Here is a 17,450-nt window from a genome sequence, read left to right as displayed (position 1 = left end):
AAGATGCTTGCTGCCAAGTCTGACTTACATGAGTTTTGACCCCTACAGAAGAAAACCAACTCCCACAAATTGTCCCTTGACGTCTTTGTGTATGACATAGTATATGCGCGCGCACACACACACATACACACACACTAAGTAAAAAGTGTAATTAATATAAGAACTTGTTTTCTTGGTTATAGATGAAGATAAATATGTTACAAAGTTCAAACACTAACCCTTATTTATTCTGCTTATTATAGGGACCCTCACACACACACACACACACACACATTTCCCCAGAATCTGCTTATAACTTCTCTGCATGCAGTCTTTAGAGGCTTAGCTATGTAGTTTTCAAATCAGTGAAATCTAAAAGTAGGGCTGGGGTTGGAGCTTAGGTGGTAATGCTTGCCTAGCATGTATGAAGTCCTGTGTTCACTCTCCAGCACAGCATAGAACCAGGTGCAGGGGCACAAACCTATAATGCCAGCATGTAGGATGGGGAGGCACAAAGGTCGAGAATTTCCTTGCTATACAGTGTGTGCATGTGTTTGAGGCCAGCCTGGGGTAAATGAGAGCCTATCTCAAAAACTAAGACAAACCCACACCCAAAGAAGTTAAAAAGGGATTTCTAGAAGAGCAACTATAGTACCAGCTTTATGAAGCCTGCTTGAGAATTTGAGCAGCCCTTCAGTAGCATTTCATGTTATCACAACTAGAAAACCTTCACGTGCCCCACCTGTTTTTCCTATTAAATTTATTTACTATTTCTTTCCTAGTTTCTTTCCCAAGTCATAGTGTTCTCTGTGGCATTGAAATGTTGGATAGTTTCAATATATTCAGTTCTCATATTTCTACTTTCTATGTTCATTTTCTATCCTTGCAAATTATCCAAGCTTATGGCAACAAATACTATCTATATGCTAATGACTCACAAGTATATATTCTCTCTCCTGTGAAAAAGTTCTAATTGGCTGTTTGGCTGTATAACAGGCATTTCCTATTAAATAGACAAAATAACCCTTGATTTTTTTTAAGTCCCCCCCATAAAGCCCCCCAAATCCCTGTTTACCCCTGTGTTAGCTAAAATCATCATTAAAAAACAAAAAAGAAAAATTTATTTTGTCTCATGGTTGTAAAGATTTTAGTCCTTGGTCACTTGGCCCTGACACTTCAGGCCTGTGGCAAGGCAGAACATCATGATGGTCACAATATTAAAGAGCCAGGTTGCTCACTGAGTCTGACTTCTTAACACTACGAGCTGGGAGACAGCACACATGACACATAACTTTTGCCCAACACTTAGATTCCAAACAACGTCTTTCATGTTTTATCACATTCATATAAGAAATCTTACTGCTATGTCTTCATACTGTTTGAATTTTATCACTTATCCCTCCATCCATTAGTACTGTCTTTGTCTCCAGTCATTTCTTGTGTGTATAACAGTATGTATCCCCTGTGGCCTCTTCTAACCACAAGTCTGTGGGAGGGTGGTTTTCGTTCTCCAGTTCTCCTTTCCTCAGCCCCTCCTTCACCATAGTAAACAAGACCTTCAAGGATATTGCAGCTTATTTGTTTCCTATCCTGACTTTCTCCCATGTTCACTCAGTTGTATTTACTATTCTTTAAACACATCTGTTGCCTAATGAGCTCTTTCTCAAGGTGTCTGTTTGTCTTATTCTTTCCCTTCATTTAGATCTCTATTCAAAGCTGTCTCTTCAGTAAGGCCTTCTGTAATCACCCTACACTAAAATAGTCTGCTGTATTTCTATCCCTTTGGCCTACATTAGTTTTCTTCAGATGTTTGTGGTATGACAGTGCATCCATCACGCACTCACGCCTCTACTTCCCACTATCGTGTAAGCAATATTTGGACTTCATCCCAAACACCTCCATGCCTGGGCTTTTGTCTCTAAGTACTAGAATACTACAAGGAGCATAACAAGTATTGAGGAAGTCTGAATGGATAGAAGAGAAAACCAGTTGAGATTAAATGATGTACAGAAGTTTATTATTTCTCAAAGGCATTCTCCTCAACATTGTCTGTTTACATTATAAAGTTATAACCCTAGTTGCAAGGGCTTTTACATGAACTTTCCTATTGACAGTATGTTTTCACTGTATTATTAGAGTTCTCTGGCTAGAGAGCCATTACTTACAACCAAAACATCGAGAGTTCCCCTTCCCACCAGTTGCTAAAAAGTATTATGCACCCATAGCATACAGTTTAATATTGGTGAGATTTATGGTAGTTTGTAACCTGTTTCTGTGTTGTATAAAATATGTGAAAGTTCTACAGTTCCAACACTCACTTGGATTATCAAGCTAGCTGCCATGGAAACATAAACCCCACCTGAGTCTCGGTTACAGCTCTACCATTGGTTGTTAGGGTTAGGTCGTATGGACAACTTTTCTTTTCTAAAACAGTTTCCTCATCTATTCAACAAACTCAGTACCTTAAACTTATAGGATTACTTGAGAATTTATTTTTACTTGTTCATTCATGAATAGCTTTAAAATCTGATGTGTGTGTATGTTTTTGCATAAATGTAAATGTAAGCACAGTCACATGCCACTGACAGAGGCTCAGAGGACCACATCAGGCGTCATTCCATCTTATTTTGAGGCAGGGTTTCCAAGATTCTCCTAGCTCCACCTGCCCTCCTGTTGCTGGAGCACAGGGATTGTAGACCAGTGTTATAAAATCTCACTTTCTATGTGGACCCCTTGCAGTCACACTCAGCCTCACACTTGCACCATAAGCTCTTTGCTCACTGCACCATCTCCCCAGTCAACCCACAAGTCACTTTTATGTGTCTCACGACTGTCGAGTAGTCTACAAACAAACAAACAAACAAAGCTTGGGGGTTGGGGGAGGAATGAGTTGTTAGCTCAGTAGCTAAATGCTTGTCCGTCATAAACGTGCTCCTGAGTTCAGTCCCCAGTTCTGAAAAACCAGAAATCAGTGCTTAGGAGCTTAAGTAGACAAGGGGAGAAGCAGATGTCTTTCTTTTCATGTGAATTAAATGGAAAGGGGTTTTGTTTGTGTTTTACTTTTTAACTTAGGACAAGCTGAGTTTTTAGTAAACATAGAATGTATTATTGTGACGGTTTGGTTTTTGAATGCATGCAGTTTACACATCTAGCATTGTGCATTAAGTTCTAGCCTCAGAACCCTTTTTTGTTTGATTTCCATGTGATTGGTGAGGGGGAGGGTAAACAGATAAAGCCAGCTGTCTATCTTTATTTATCTCCCCTCGGGTACTGAAAAGATAGCAGTGTTGAGAGTCAAAGGGAAATGCAGCAGTAGTAATGCATGTACAAGCACGAATCTTTTCTTTGAGCATTCACATAAAAAATTATGTCCATAATTGCTGTGGTCTCTCAAGGGGACATGTTTAATAATTTGCCAGAAAAATATCATATCCCAGAGTTTTAATTTCATGAAAATGAAATATTTCCTGTATGGATTTTTGTCTTTTAGTTTTTCTTCTTTGCTCAATTTGAAATAATCAAAGTATGCCAGATTTCACTTACTACTTAACATTTGCAGTAGATATAAGGGTTTAAAATAAGCACTTGTAAATTAATAGCAAGACTATTGATTGTTGTCATCTCTTTTGAGAATAATTGGTAGCATATGTAAAATGTTACAATCATTTTTAATTTATTTATTTTTTATAAATGTAGCTTATATTCTAGGAGTCTACAGTACATAGCAATTCTTTTGTGCCCTGCTGCATATAATAGTAGCATCTTAGAAAAACTGCTCACATAGCCATTGACTGAACTGTGTACTTGAGTTGTATTGCCCTGTACAGTGGCACATCATGGGGTAATGTGGAAATGAAAGATAGACATAGCACTTCAGAGAACCGCTTGGCACTGTTTACCAAAACTGATTGTGTATTAACCTATTATCCATCTCTAGTAATAGAAATGAGTACATATGTCTACGAGAAAGCATTCGAGAACATTAGTAACTACTGTTTTAATGTCCCCAGACTGGAACAATCGAAATGTTCTATCAACAACATAACAGATGTTTTTACCCACTGGGAATGTGTGGAGAAGGGAGAAGAATGAGGTGTAGCCATGTGCCGGGGCCCAGATGAAAGCTTAGAGGTGAGGGTTGTGGAACATGAAGTTAACCATTGTAAAGTAAACAAAAGGAGCCAAACACCAAAGTATACATTATATGATTTAATTTACAATAAACATTAAAAGTTAGTGTTAGAAGACAGTGCTTACCATGGCTGGAAAGGGATGGAAAGTGTAGGCGCTGTTTTGTGATAAATTTCAACAGGGAATCAGGACCTAGAACAACAAAAGAAAACAGATTCAGCAACTTGCTCCAATACAGTGAGGACTGTAGTTGTAAGGTTTAGAATAGGCTTCTGTTTGGGTCATTGGTTTTTGTTTTGAGTTACCAGACATGTGGTGGTTTGTATATTACTTATATACAACTGCAGCTGGCTCTGCAGCTGAAATACTGAAATTAAATCTGTGTCCTTAGACAGGGGACTTGATTTAACTGTTTCTTCATGTATCTTCTGTTAAAAAAAAAAAGGATGTTTTTTGCTGTGAAAATTAATAAAACTGTACACAGCAATCAGCACAACATCACTTATCCCAAGACAGCTGCCTAATGAATGTTAGCTATCCTTTCAGTAAGAACTTATAAATCTATATGAGAGTTTAGAATGGAACAGTATGTAGCTTTTATTATATGAGCTCATTATCCACAGGGGTGACATTCTTAAATAGGAATTATAGTAACTTATCTTATTTTGTAATTCCTTGGGATTTTTTTTTGTGATGATCTTGTCTAGCAAAAAATGTTGTAATTTAATTCTCAGCCTACCTACAAAAGGGTTGTACTGGAGAGATCGTGCCAGAAAGAAGTTGGTATATTGTGAGCAGGTGCACTCACCTTTTAGAGACTGTGTAGTTCAAAGTTTGTGTTCTTGAATGAATAACGTGACTATTAACCATTAAGACTGCTGTGTGTCTCTGAAGCATTTTGAAGCTAAATTGGTTCATTAGCAAATGTAGTCTTGTGTTTTCATTCAGATGCTAGTTCTGTGGCACTTACCAGCTTATTGAATGTCCTCAGCGTTGTTGTTGTTGGCTGTAGCTGCTGCCACTGATGATAGCAATTTTTCTAATAAAGTGTAGAGTTCAAGGGTGCTTTTGTTCAATATCATGGTTCTAGTTTGCATCTCTGTTGCTGTGATAAAATAACTCTGACCAAAAGCAAGCTGGGGATAAAAGGTTTTATTTGGCTTACACTTTTAAGTCACAACCTGTCTTTAAGAGTTGTCAGAGCCCTAATTGACGGCAGGAACCTATACCAGAAACCATAGAGGAACACTGCTTACTGGCTCACTCTGTGGCTGGCTTTCTTTTACAGCCCAGGCTCACCTGCCTAGGAATGGTACTGCCCCCAGTAGACTGGGCCCTCTCACATCAGTCATCACTCAAGACAGTCTCCTAGAGACATAGTCACAAGCAGTTTCTCAACTGGGAATACCCTTTCCCAGGTGACTCTAGGTTATGTCAAGTTGACAATAAAAACTAACCAACATAGATAGTCTTATTAATTAGAAGCATTTTGTATGATGCTATCAAATAGAACAGTCTTTTTAAGTATATGGGTTTGTGTGTGTGCATGTGTGTGTGTGTGTGCGCGTGTGTGTGTGTGTGTGTGTGTGTGTGTGTGTGTGTGTGTGTATTTCATGACTATGCATTATATTTTCCTATTCATGACAATTTTCTTCGTATGTAGAAATATTCCTGCTAGGATCATAAATATTTATATCCTAAAACCATGACCATAGATGTTAACCTAGGGATAATTAGAAATTTGTGGAATGTTAAATCTGTGAGTGATAAACAGTTTAAACATTTAAGCTTAACAGAAGAATTGCAAAGATTAACACTTTCTCTGTCTATGTATGTGTGTGTGTTTCTGTGTGTGTGTTGTATGCATGTGTACAGGTATGCCCAGCCTGTATGCATGTGGAAAGGCCAGAAGAGGATGGCAGGGGTCTTTCTTATTCTCCGCTTTATTCCCTTAGGTCAGGTTGCTCACTGAACTTGAGGCTGGTGGTTTTGCTAGGCTGCTGGTTAGTGAACTTGCCAGGCCTGCTAGCTCTGTGGTGCAGCACTAAGTTATAAGCAGCAATGACCATGCCTGCTTCTGTATGGTGCAAATTCATTTCCTCATGCTTGCTTACACTAAGCCATTTCCCTGGCCTCAAAATGTACTATTTCACAAGAACTCAGTATTGTTGCAGTTTACCTAAACATTTTATTGTCCTAAAAGGAAGCTCAGTCACAGATTGCTGGTGCTCCAGCTGTTGACAACTACTGTCTTATTTCTGTCTTTATGGATATACCTATTCTAGATGGTTCATGTAACTGAAATCTTAATTTTGAACATGTATATGTATATGGCTTCTTCTCTTAGGATGTTCTCAGCATCCATTCATGTCATGACATTATTCAGTACTTGATTCCACACACATACCACAGTTTGTTTATCCATTCATGTATTCATAAATATTTTGGTTCTTCTCAGTTTAAAATTTTTTGTTTGTGTGTTTCTATTATTATATTGGGGGGGGGGGCATGGGCTTGTGTTTGCTGTGGCTCATGTCCAGTGGCCAGAGAACACCTGTGTGGGCGACTCAGGTGAGTGAGTTCCTTCCTCCTCACTGGGGTTAGAAATGGAGCTCAGGGCTGCAGGCTTGGGGCATGGTTAACTACAGAAAAGCACTATAGTGATTTCTATAGAGGTTATAGACCACTTTCCATTTCTACCAGTAATGTATGAGGGTTCTGTTAAATCACATCCAATAGGATGTGAGCTATTTTGTTATTCTTTTAACTTGCATTTTCCTAATAACTGATCATTTGAATTTCTTCTAGGCTTGTTAGTCATTTATGTAGTCTTTGGATGGCTAAATCTTTTGCCCACATTTGCTTTTGTCTGAAACTAGAAGAATTTTTTTTAAGATTTATTTTTTTTTATGTATGTGCGTACACTGTTACTGTCTTCAGACACATCAGAAAAAAACATCTGATCCCATTACAGATGGTTATGAGCCACCATGTGGTTGCTGGGATTTGAACTCAGGACCTCTAGAAAGCAGTCAGTGCTCTTAACCACTGAGCCATCTCTCTAGTCCACTAGAAGAATTCTTTATATATTCTAACTATTTTATTTTCTTATATAATATATTATAATATATATAATATATAACATAACTACTATATATTCTATATTTGCATATAGAATATATAAATATATAGAATAACTATTTACTTTTCAGAGAGATAATTTACAGCTTTTCTTTTATTCTTATGAATTTTTTGTTCAAATTATCGATTTTTTTCTTTTGTGTGTGTCTGTGTGTGTGTTTCTCCAAATACTGCATTGTGATGATTTATCTTTTCCCCCCCAATGAATATTTAATAGTTTCAGTTCATGTGCTAAGGTCTTTAAGAAAATGTCTCATCAGGCTGGCCTTGAGCTCACTCTGTGTACCAGGTTGTCCTGCCTCTGCCTTCCAAGTGCTGAGATTAAAGACACATGCTGCCATTCCCAGCTTATTGTCAGTTTTGAAATAATTTTTGTGTCTGTGTTATGAGATTAGGGTTCTAGCTGCTGCTGCTGCTTCTCCTCCTTCCTGTTCTTCTTCCTCTTCTTCCTGTTCTCCTCCTCCTCCTTTTCCTTCTCCTCCTCCTCCTCTTCTTCTTCTTCCTGTTCTTCCTCCTCCTCCTCCTTTTCCTTCTCCTCCTCTTCTTCTTCTTCCTGTTCTTCCTCCTCCTCCTCCTTTTCCTTCTCCTCCTCTTCTTCTTCTTCCTGTTCTTCCTCCTCCTCCTCTTCCTCCTCCTCCTCTTCCTCCTCCTCCTCTTCCTCCTCCTCTTCTTCCTGTTCTTTCTCCTCCTCCTCTTCCTCCTCTTCCTCTCTCTTCTTCCTCCTCCTTCTCTTCTATTTGTATATAAATCTTTCTTTACCCCCTTGCACACTGTTTTAATTATTGCACTGTTATAGTACATTCTAAACTTGAGTATGAATTTTCCAACTATTAATTTTTTATTACTGTTTCGGTTATTGGAGACCCTTTCCCATGTAAATCTGAGGTTTGACTATTCTATTTTTTCTGAAAATAAAATGGCCATTGGAATTTTGATAGGGATTTCATGAAATGTCTAGATTGACTTGCTGCCATCTTAACACTATCAAGTCTTATCAAGTCAATGACCATGACATTTCTTTCTATATACTTAAGTCCACTTTAATTTCTAAATGTTTTCTTACTCTTGACATGTGAGCCTTTGACCTCCATGGTTAAAATTACTACTAAATGTTTAATTATTTTAGATAATGTTATAATTAAAATTATTTTCCTAATTTTATTTTCAGATTGCTTATTGCTATATATATAAACACAACTGAACTTTGTATGTTGATTGACCTTATGTTCTACAACTTTGCTGAAGCTACTCACTCTTACAGCTTTATTGTGGGTTCTTAGAATCGTCTATATTTTGTAATATGTCTGATGTCTTAGAATTCATAATGTAAAGCTACAAATTTGGTTTCCACTCATCTCATTTTCTAGCTGCTCTTGACTCTGCTTCTTCTCTTATGGTCCATTGGTCACCTAACAGCTAGAATCATCCATTAATGTGACACTTTCTACCAGTTTATACATCAGAATAAAAGCTGAAATCTGAACTAAGCACTACAAAGCCCATTCCGATATGTCACTGGGAACTTTAGTTCCTGCTGGTCAGTGACCTTGGATTTAGATCACCGAGCTCTTTTTGCCTCCTCTCTACCTGGAGTCCCTAGAGATTCCAGGGGCTCATTCTTCATTCTGTAATAAGGCAAGTGTGATCTCCTAAGAGTCTTAGTCTGCTGTTTTACTGCCTTCCCTTTCACTATATACTGTTATATAGCTGTTAAGTGGACATTGGTATCTTGTCTACTCTTCACTATTGAATCCCCAGTTCTTAGGATGATATTGGATATAATTTTTTTCAAGTAATAGAAACCAGTGTATACGTAATACTCTTAATGGATCAAGCATTAGGTATTTGATGTGTTCTTCACTTTTAATCTTAACGAAGTATGTTGTTTGTTTTTGTTTTGATTTTATTAGGTCTCTTGTAGTTCAGGCTGAAGTCAAAACTACTTTGTAGCTAAGGATGACTATAAACTTGTGATCCTCTGCCTCTATCTCTCAAGTGCTCTGATAGCCAGTATGTATAATTCCAGTTTATGCAGTACTGGGATCAAGTCCAGTGTGAGAACAGATGGTATTTCCATTGACCAAGAGGAAACTGAGAACTAGAAACTCTAAGTTAAATAGTTTATCCCACTAGGATTTTGATATCTGGTTTATATATTTGATTTCAAAGCAAACACTTTCTCTACCCTGTTACTTTTAAGTTACTAAATATTTTTATAAATAACAAATAGTTATTTAAATTAAGTATAACTTGGTAGAGATGAAATGAAAGAGCACAGAAGGTGCTGGGGGAAACTCATTTTTTAAAAGATGAGATGCAACGGGCCGGTCACTGGAAGTATTGTAGGATGGGCTTGGGAAAAGTAAGTTGGAGATTAGATGTCTTTCAGAACTTGAGTTCTCAGAGCTAAGGTGTTTGAGAATCATAACTCTAGGAAAGCTGTTGAGTAGTGAGTAATCAGTGGTACTGAGTGTGTGTGTGCATGAGCATGTGAGCAACATAGCACTTGAGAGCACCAGCTGTGTGCAAAATGATAAAATGATAAAGGTTGCAGCCAGGTGTGGCAGTAGAGGCAGGTGGGTGTCTTCAAGTTCAAGGCCAGGCCAACCAAAGGCTACATTTCAGCTCAATAATCCAGTGCAAAATTTTTTTTATTTTTTTTATTTTTTATTTTTTTGGGTTTTTGGTTTTTTGGTTTTTTGGATTCAGGAATTCGGTTCTTTCGAGACAAGGTTTCTCTGTATAGCCCTGGCTGTCCTGAAACTCACTCTGTAGACCAGACTGGCTAGAGCAAATTACTTAACCTATCTGTGCTCCAGTTTTCTTAGTCAGCATAGACATAGTAATTTAAAATCACAAAACAGTTATAATGATTCAAACTATTCCATGGAAGGCACACCAAGAATAAAATTAAGCCTTTACCGTATTAAGCATTCCATACATGTTGACTATGATTTATTTATGACATTCAAATTCTCACATTGTCTTCTTGTGTTTGGTATCTTTTCATTTTACAGCAAATCTGTGAGGTAGAAGTTATGTAGCTAGTGTAATGACAGAGAAAGCAATGCTGAGGAAATTGTACCATACAAGAAGCAACTATTGACAAAACTAATCTTATACTAGACATGGTGGTGCACATCTTTAATGCCAGCACACAGGAGGCAGAATCAAGAGTATCTCTGTGAGTCTGAGGCCAGCCTGGCCTGCAAACAAAACAAAAACCAAAGCTGCTTTTACTGTTCAAAGTCATTTAACGCTGTTGTTCTATAATTTAGAAAACAAAGCAAAATCAAAAACTTAGAGAACAGTGGAATAACATGATATAAAAAGTTTGAGGGAAATTACTCCAATTGTACTTTTCTAAGTAAAGAGGCCAAAAAAGGAGCCTAGAGGCAAGTGTATCAGACTCTTGAGATAACCTAGACTCAGATTGTAGAGACTCTTGAGATAACCTAGGGGCAGATTGTAGAAACTCTTGAGATAACCTAGACACAATTGTCTCTGTAGAGATGCCCTGTGCTAGGACTGCCCCAGAGAAGGAAGAGAAAAGATCATTAAAGGGAACATTGTAGATTTTATAACTAACCAATACATTTTCTTTCAGCTGTATTTAAACTTGAAACAGATAGAACTGTATGGCCCTTGATAAGAATCTATCGGGGTGGCTTTCTTCTGATTGAATTCCTTTTTCTACTGGGCATCAACACATATGGTTGGAGACAAGCTGGAGTAAATCATGTCCTCATCTTTGAACTTAATCCAAGAAACAATTTGTCTCATCAGCATCTCTTTGAGGTAATAAAGCACAGTCCTGTGAACACGTCCTCACTAAGGGAGTGGCCAACTCGCCGGGAGTCTCATGAGTGTACTCCACTCCCGAGTCTGTCTCCCATTGGAGGATTGTGGGATTGTTAATCATTTTTCTTATCTTTGTTTATTAAAGATTATTCTGTGTAATGATAAGAAGTAACTTTCTCTCTTTTGTGTTTCCTATACTCTGTAGATTGCTGGATTCCTGGGGATATTATGGTGCCTGAGCCTTCTGGCATGCTTCTTTGCTCCAATTAGTATCGTCCCTATCTATGTGTACCCACTTGCCCTTTATGGGCTTATGGGCTTCTTTCTTATCAACCCCACCAAAACTTTCTACTACAAATCCAGATTTTGGCTGCTTAAACTTCTGGTAAGTCTAGAAGGCGTGCACAACATTTTTAGGATAGTGCATTAGCTTTGGCTTCCTCACCTGCACACGTGGCTGCTGGCTTGCACAGCCTCAGAGGCAGGGGTCACATTGCCCCATGTGAGTGGTGCCCAGCTTCGGGAGCAAGTGCTTTTGATGGCTATCAGATAACCTTGAAGGTTTATAACCAGGCAGCCCTGGGAAAGTGCTTCACATTTTTCCCCCCTAAAATGAAGTATAAAGGGACCAAATAATGAATTGGTTTTATACATTATGATTAGTTAATCAGTGTGCTAATAAGTAGAACTTTTTTTTTTCCTTTCTAAAGAAAAGATAGCCAGGCATGGTGGCATCATATAATCCCTTACTTAGGAGTTAAAGGCAGAAGGATCAGAAGTCCAGGGCTACTTTATACTGCATTTGCATCAGTATCATCTTAGATTACCTTTAACTATAAAATCTCTATAAAGCATCTATTTGTTTATTTTTACCTCATTCATATATGTGTGTGCCTACGTATATGTATGTGTACCACATGTGTGGCTGGTATTCATGGAAGCCAAAAGAAGGCATTGGATCCTTTGAGCTTAGTTAGAGCCAATTGTGAACCACTTGTGAGTGCTGGGAATTGAACCCCCATCTTCCACAAGAGCAGCAAGTACATTGACTACTGAGCCACCCCTCTAGTTTTTCTATAAAATTATTTCTAATTGAGATTTTCTTGGAAGATTCGGAAAATTTACTGTGATAATATTGCAATAATAGGATGATGTAGGTGTGTACATTGTGTGCAGTCCCCAGTGTGTTCTTTGTTTAAGCAGGATGCCATGATTTCATGCATGGCTACTTTCTCTGATTAGTAGAATGATCCCTGTTGAGTGGATGTTTATGTCTGGGTCTGCACTGTGTGTTGATAAATGCAGACTGGTTGATTGAATAGGCTGGCAGGATGTAGAAGAAGGATTAACACACTAGTAAAAGCCTTCCTAGAAGCAGTAAGATGTAGAAAGAAACAGTAATTTCTTGCTTTTGTAATATTGCTATTAAAACACAAGTGTTATTGTGTATAGGTCATTTAAAATCAGTTAACCTATTTATTTTATTCAAACTTCACTGATAAATGTAGTCCCTAAAATGTATGTCAGAGAATTAATAGGATGTTTTTACTGTAGTTATATTTCTTTGAAAATGTTTTTTAAAGGCTTGTCCTAAAATAAAACTCATATTTCCCTTGGTTTTCACCTCCATTTTTACTGTGAAAAATGCTTAGTCTTAATAGTAAAGACTGCTCACCATTTATATTCATAGTTATATGGGAATCTTTGAAATTGACATATGCTACCTTCCCTAAAAAAAAAAAAAAACTTAAGGACTTTAAGTACTAACTCTCTGCAATGTTAGTATGTCTACTCTACTGCAGTCTTTTTATACTTAGTAGGTCTTTTGTCCTCTTTCCTATCACCGTATTTGGCCCAACTAGAAATCCAATTAGGAAGCACAAGCAAAGCCTCAGATTTTCCAGTAGTAACATTACCTTATTCTTCTAGTAAGCTAATTAAAGTTTTAAAATAGAGTCCTTAGTTATGTCATTTAGAGATTAGTTTATTTTGTGTTGTAGTTGTTGTTGTTGTTGTTTAAGGCAGGATATCTGGGTGTGGCCTTTGTTGTCCTGGAACTCAATCTGCAAAACAGGCTGTTCTAGAACTCCCCTAAATCTGCCTGCCTCTACCTCCAAGTCCAGGGACTAAAGGCATGCGCCAACACCACCAGACTATGGATGAGTTTTAACCAGTATTTTTAGTTCTATAGTAAAATTGTGTACATGCACATGAACTGAAGGGGCCGGAGAGAATGCTCATTGTACTTGGTTAAGAGCACAAGCTGTCCTTCCAGATGTCCCGGGTTTGATTCTCAACACTCAAATGGCAGTTCAAAACTGCCTGTAATTCCAGTTCCAGAGGATCATGGAACCAAAAGATATCAGCTCTTGAGAGCTTGTTATTACTCTTTCCAAATCTAGTTTCAATACAGTATCTGATATAGATGACACTCAGGATGATTCATACGATATAGTCTGTATGTCTCTGAAGAGAAATTCGTATAGAAATGTATCTCTGAAGAGAAATGCTTATAGAATGGTTAGAAAGAACCAGCCACATCTGAGGGGAGGGTTGCCCTAGATTCCCAGGGTGAATGTGTCTACTAAATGAATACAGTGATACATCCAGAGAGCTAGGAGTTTAAACGTGTTTTCAAAATTACTACAGTGTCAGAGGAATACATTATTAGACATTTTCTTAGGTATAAAATCAAGGGAGTCTTAAGATGAAAAAGATAAAAGCTATCTTTATCCATACTTCTTCATACAGGATCATCTGGGTCCTCTGTACAAATTGAGTTTATTCTTGGTGATTGCACTAGTGTCTGATTCTGCTCTGCAATACCAGGATTTCCTTTGCAATTATAACAGGTGTATACAGAACAAGTCAAGATGAGTTTGTGTGAGTGCGAATAACAAAGCGCTTAGCTTTGGAATTGCTCTGAGAAAGTTAAGCATGCTGCTACACTCCTATGATCCTATACTTAGTAAAGGCAGGAGAAGTTCAAGTTGGAGGCCAGCCTGGGCTACATAGTAAGATCTGTCTCAACCCACTCCCCTTAAGAAAAGAATGGTTATAAAGATTGAGCTATACTATTCCATAAGCTGTAAGAGAATATATTACATGAGTTAGGGTTCAATATGGTTGCTTAATAGATTTATCATTATTTTCAAAAGAGTGGTCAGAAAGGTGATTTGTGTGGAAATTACAAGGTGAACACAGGCATTACCATTACATTAGTGAAATCGATATTATATAGGCTGGAGGTGCAGTTAAGTGGTAGAGTGCTTGCTGTATGTGCATAAGATTCTGGGTTTGAAACCCTGGCTTTTTGAGACAGGGTTTTTCTGTGCAGCCCTGACTGTTCTAGAACTCACAGTGTAGACCAGGCTGGCCATGAACTCAGAGATCCACTTACCTCTGCCTCTATAGTGTTCTGTAGTGTTGGGATTAAAGGCATACGCCACCACCATCTGGCCCTTCCTGTCCTTTATAGGCAAAGAGAGCTTCATCATCAGTCACCTAAGTGTCCCCTGTCCAGCAAGTGTTTTGCAACCTAACACCAGGTTGCCTTTCTGTGCTATCATCACCTGTTTTTTTCTTGACAGAGTCTTACTCTGTAGCTCAGGCTAGCCTCAAACTTCTTGTAATCCTGCCTCAGCCTTCTAAATACCAGGCTTGCAGGAATGAACCACTGTGCCTAGTGTATTCTCCCTCCTCTTGCTTTTTGCTTTTTAACTACCAGCAGCCCCACACTTCACCCATGAACACTGTTTCCCTTCCAACGTTGAGTTCAACTCCTTACTACTTTACCATTTAACCTAACCTCGTTGTCTTGGCTTTGTGTGTGTCTGTGATTTATTAGTTTCTTTTTTACCAGCAGTCACTCTGAATGGCCAGCCTTGAACTGGAGAACTGTTTCTCATTTTTTTTTCTTTCTTTTTCTCAGTTTCGAGTATTTACTGCTCCCTTCCATAAGGTAGGCTTTGCTGATTTCTGGCTGGCCGATCAGCTGAACAGCCTGTCAGTGATTCTCATGGACTTGGAATATATGATCTGCTTCTACAGTTTTGAGCTTAAATGGGATGAGAGTAAGGGCCTGTTGCCAAATGATCCACAAGGTAGAGTATGATTTTGTATTCACACCACTGGATTGCCAGCATAAACCACGAACTATTGGGAATGATAACTGCAACAGTTAAGGTCATGATGAAAACTCATCCAAGAGCATTACACATGGAATTAAATGTGCTTGGCACTCTGTTAGCAATTTCCTTATCTGAAATCATTTGGCTTTTATGTTGTGTTAGGGTTTTAGACAACCATTTGCCAAGAAATTTACAACCTACACTTAAAGAATCCTGTAGTTATCTCTCAGCGTTCATATGTGTTGGTAGCTGTATCACAAATGCTAGAGTGCCAGCAATTTGTCCTCACAGAAATGCTCACAATGCCATTGTAGGTGCCGGTGATCCAAGTTCGGATTGCTTAGAATCAAGTCAAGTGCCTTGAGAACATCCTGGTCTGTTCAGAATCCTGACCTTCTTCTGGCTCTTGGCCCAGGCTTGGGAATGCCAAGTTCATGGAGTTAGGAAGTTTGCATTCATATCAAAGATCCAGTGTAGTCAGATCTGTAGTTTGTACTCACAAAAGATAATGATGAATTGGGTGTAGCAGCCTACCAAGCACCTTCAGTCCCACCCAGCACTCAGGAGGCTGAAACCATAGGATAGTCCTGGGATGCATATTGAAATCCTGTCTCAAAAACAAAAACCACACTAAGCAGTAGTGAAAACCAATAATGAACATAGGCTTATTCCTGATTAGAAGGGGCATCACAGAGGGTGTTCTCTGGGTAGATGCTGTATCGTAGCTTGCCACTTACAAAACTCTCTTGCTGTGCCTGTGATAGTTCTAGGTTTTCCATATGTTTAAAGTCATAGAACAAAGCACATGTTTTTCTTCCTTTTATTCATAGACACTTTTCCTATGGTTTTATTACACTTGAAACAAAAAGTGAAAAATCACACTTGAGTTGATTCTAGGATACTCACAAATCTAAGAGAACATAATCTTCCCTGGAGTCGCCTTGGGTACATCCTGGCTCATCCTGGCTCATCAGCCACTAAAGCGCTGGAGCAAATAGCACCTGCATAGGAAGGGGTGACTGTGAACCCGTGGGTTAGGGTTATGGACATGCTGATAGGTAGTTGTCCTGTGTGACTAAATGGTGTGAACAATTCATTTTTTTTGAATTGTAATATTTTTTCCTTCTTTGAAATCTTCACAGAACCAGAATTTTGCCACAGATATACATACGGTGTGCGAGCCATTGTTCAGTGCATTCCCGCTTGGCTTCGCTTCATCCAGTGCCTGCGCCGGTACCGTGACACAAGAAGAGCCTTTCCTCATCTAGTAAATGCTGGCAAATACTCCACAACATTCTTTACCGTGACGTTTGCAGCCCTTTACAGCACTCACAAAGGTATGCTGAGGTGTTTGCATCTTAGCTGTTACTCCTGGAATCTGTTTCCTGGACTTTGCCTTCCCTGCTGCTGGTTCTGCTGAGGCACCAGACCCTGCTTATCCCAGTTTAGCCATGAATACAGTTTTCATCTCATTTCAGTGAATATTAGCAAATGCCATTAACAAGACTCACAGTGAGTCGGGTAAGAATTGTGATACTGTTTGAGTCCTGACAGATGCTCGTGGCTTTAACCTATGGATGCTTTACGTTCTCATTTAATGGTTAAGAGGTTTTTTGAGATTTTCTTGTTCATTAATGAGGTTAAGAGATGGCTAGGTGCACAAGAATCCCTCTGGCAATCAAGTATATTTTTAATCATTTTCTTTCACCAACTAGTAAGGATTGTTTCCAGCCCATTTAACTGCAAATTGAGTTCTCTGATCCCTCTAGTTTCTCGTCTCCATGGCAACCTGCTATTACTTGCTACTGCTCTTCTGTTGGGAAGAGAAAAAAAAGCTTTTAAGTTCAGAGCCACATGCTGAACACTCCTTTTGAATTTTTAACCTTTTCCCAAGAACTGTCAATCAGTGGTTTCCCTTCCGAGTACTAAAATGCATTCCTTCTTTGTCTGCTGATTAGACAGCATCAGCCCACACCTTAGACAGTGCAAAGAGATGTGACTAATGTGGATTAGTAGAGTGCTTTTTAAATACTCAGGTAAATTGTTCTCAGTAACCTTTTCTGTGCGGCAGTATTGGTAGATGTATTCAGAAGTACAAAACTACTGTTGCTCTAACATGTATCTCATGTCATGACAGATGAGGGCACTGTTAATACCATAAGATTGGTGCCACTGAGTATATACACTATGACATAGGTTCTGTGCTTAGAATAGTATTGATAAATGTAGCCAATAATTTTGCCACCAGCTAGCCATTCTTGCTAAGTG

The 17,450-nt window shown here is 38.6% G+C and overlaps 1 protein-coding gene across 1 annotated transcript in view; it reads left to right on the top strand.

The window, feature by feature from the left end:
• Positions 1–17,450, top strand: part of Xpr1 (xenotropic and polytropic retrovirus receptor 1) — a 134,088-nt gene that overhangs the window by 87,915 nt on the left and 28,723 nt on the right. Inside the window, exons 8-11 of the mRNA XM_052199884.1 lie at positions 10,859–11,049; positions 11,258–11,437; positions 14,984–15,155; positions 16,325–16,519. Coding sequence (XP_052055844.1) covers positions 10,859–11,049; positions 11,258–11,437; positions 14,984–15,155; positions 16,325–16,519 — 738 coding nt within the window. The remainder of the gene's footprint in view (positions 1–10,858; positions 11,050–11,257; positions 11,438–14,983; positions 15,156–16,324; positions 16,520–17,450) is intronic.

The sequence above is a fragment of the Apodemus sylvaticus genome, chromosome 12 (genome assembly GCF_947179515.1).
Source record: "Apodemus sylvaticus chromosome 12, mApoSyl1.1, whole genome shotgun sequence".
NCBI lineage: Eukaryota > Metazoa > Chordata > Mammalia > Rodentia > Muridae > Apodemus > Apodemus sylvaticus.
Note: the sequence above shows the minus strand (reverse complement) of the source record. Positions and strands in the feature narration are given on the sequence as shown.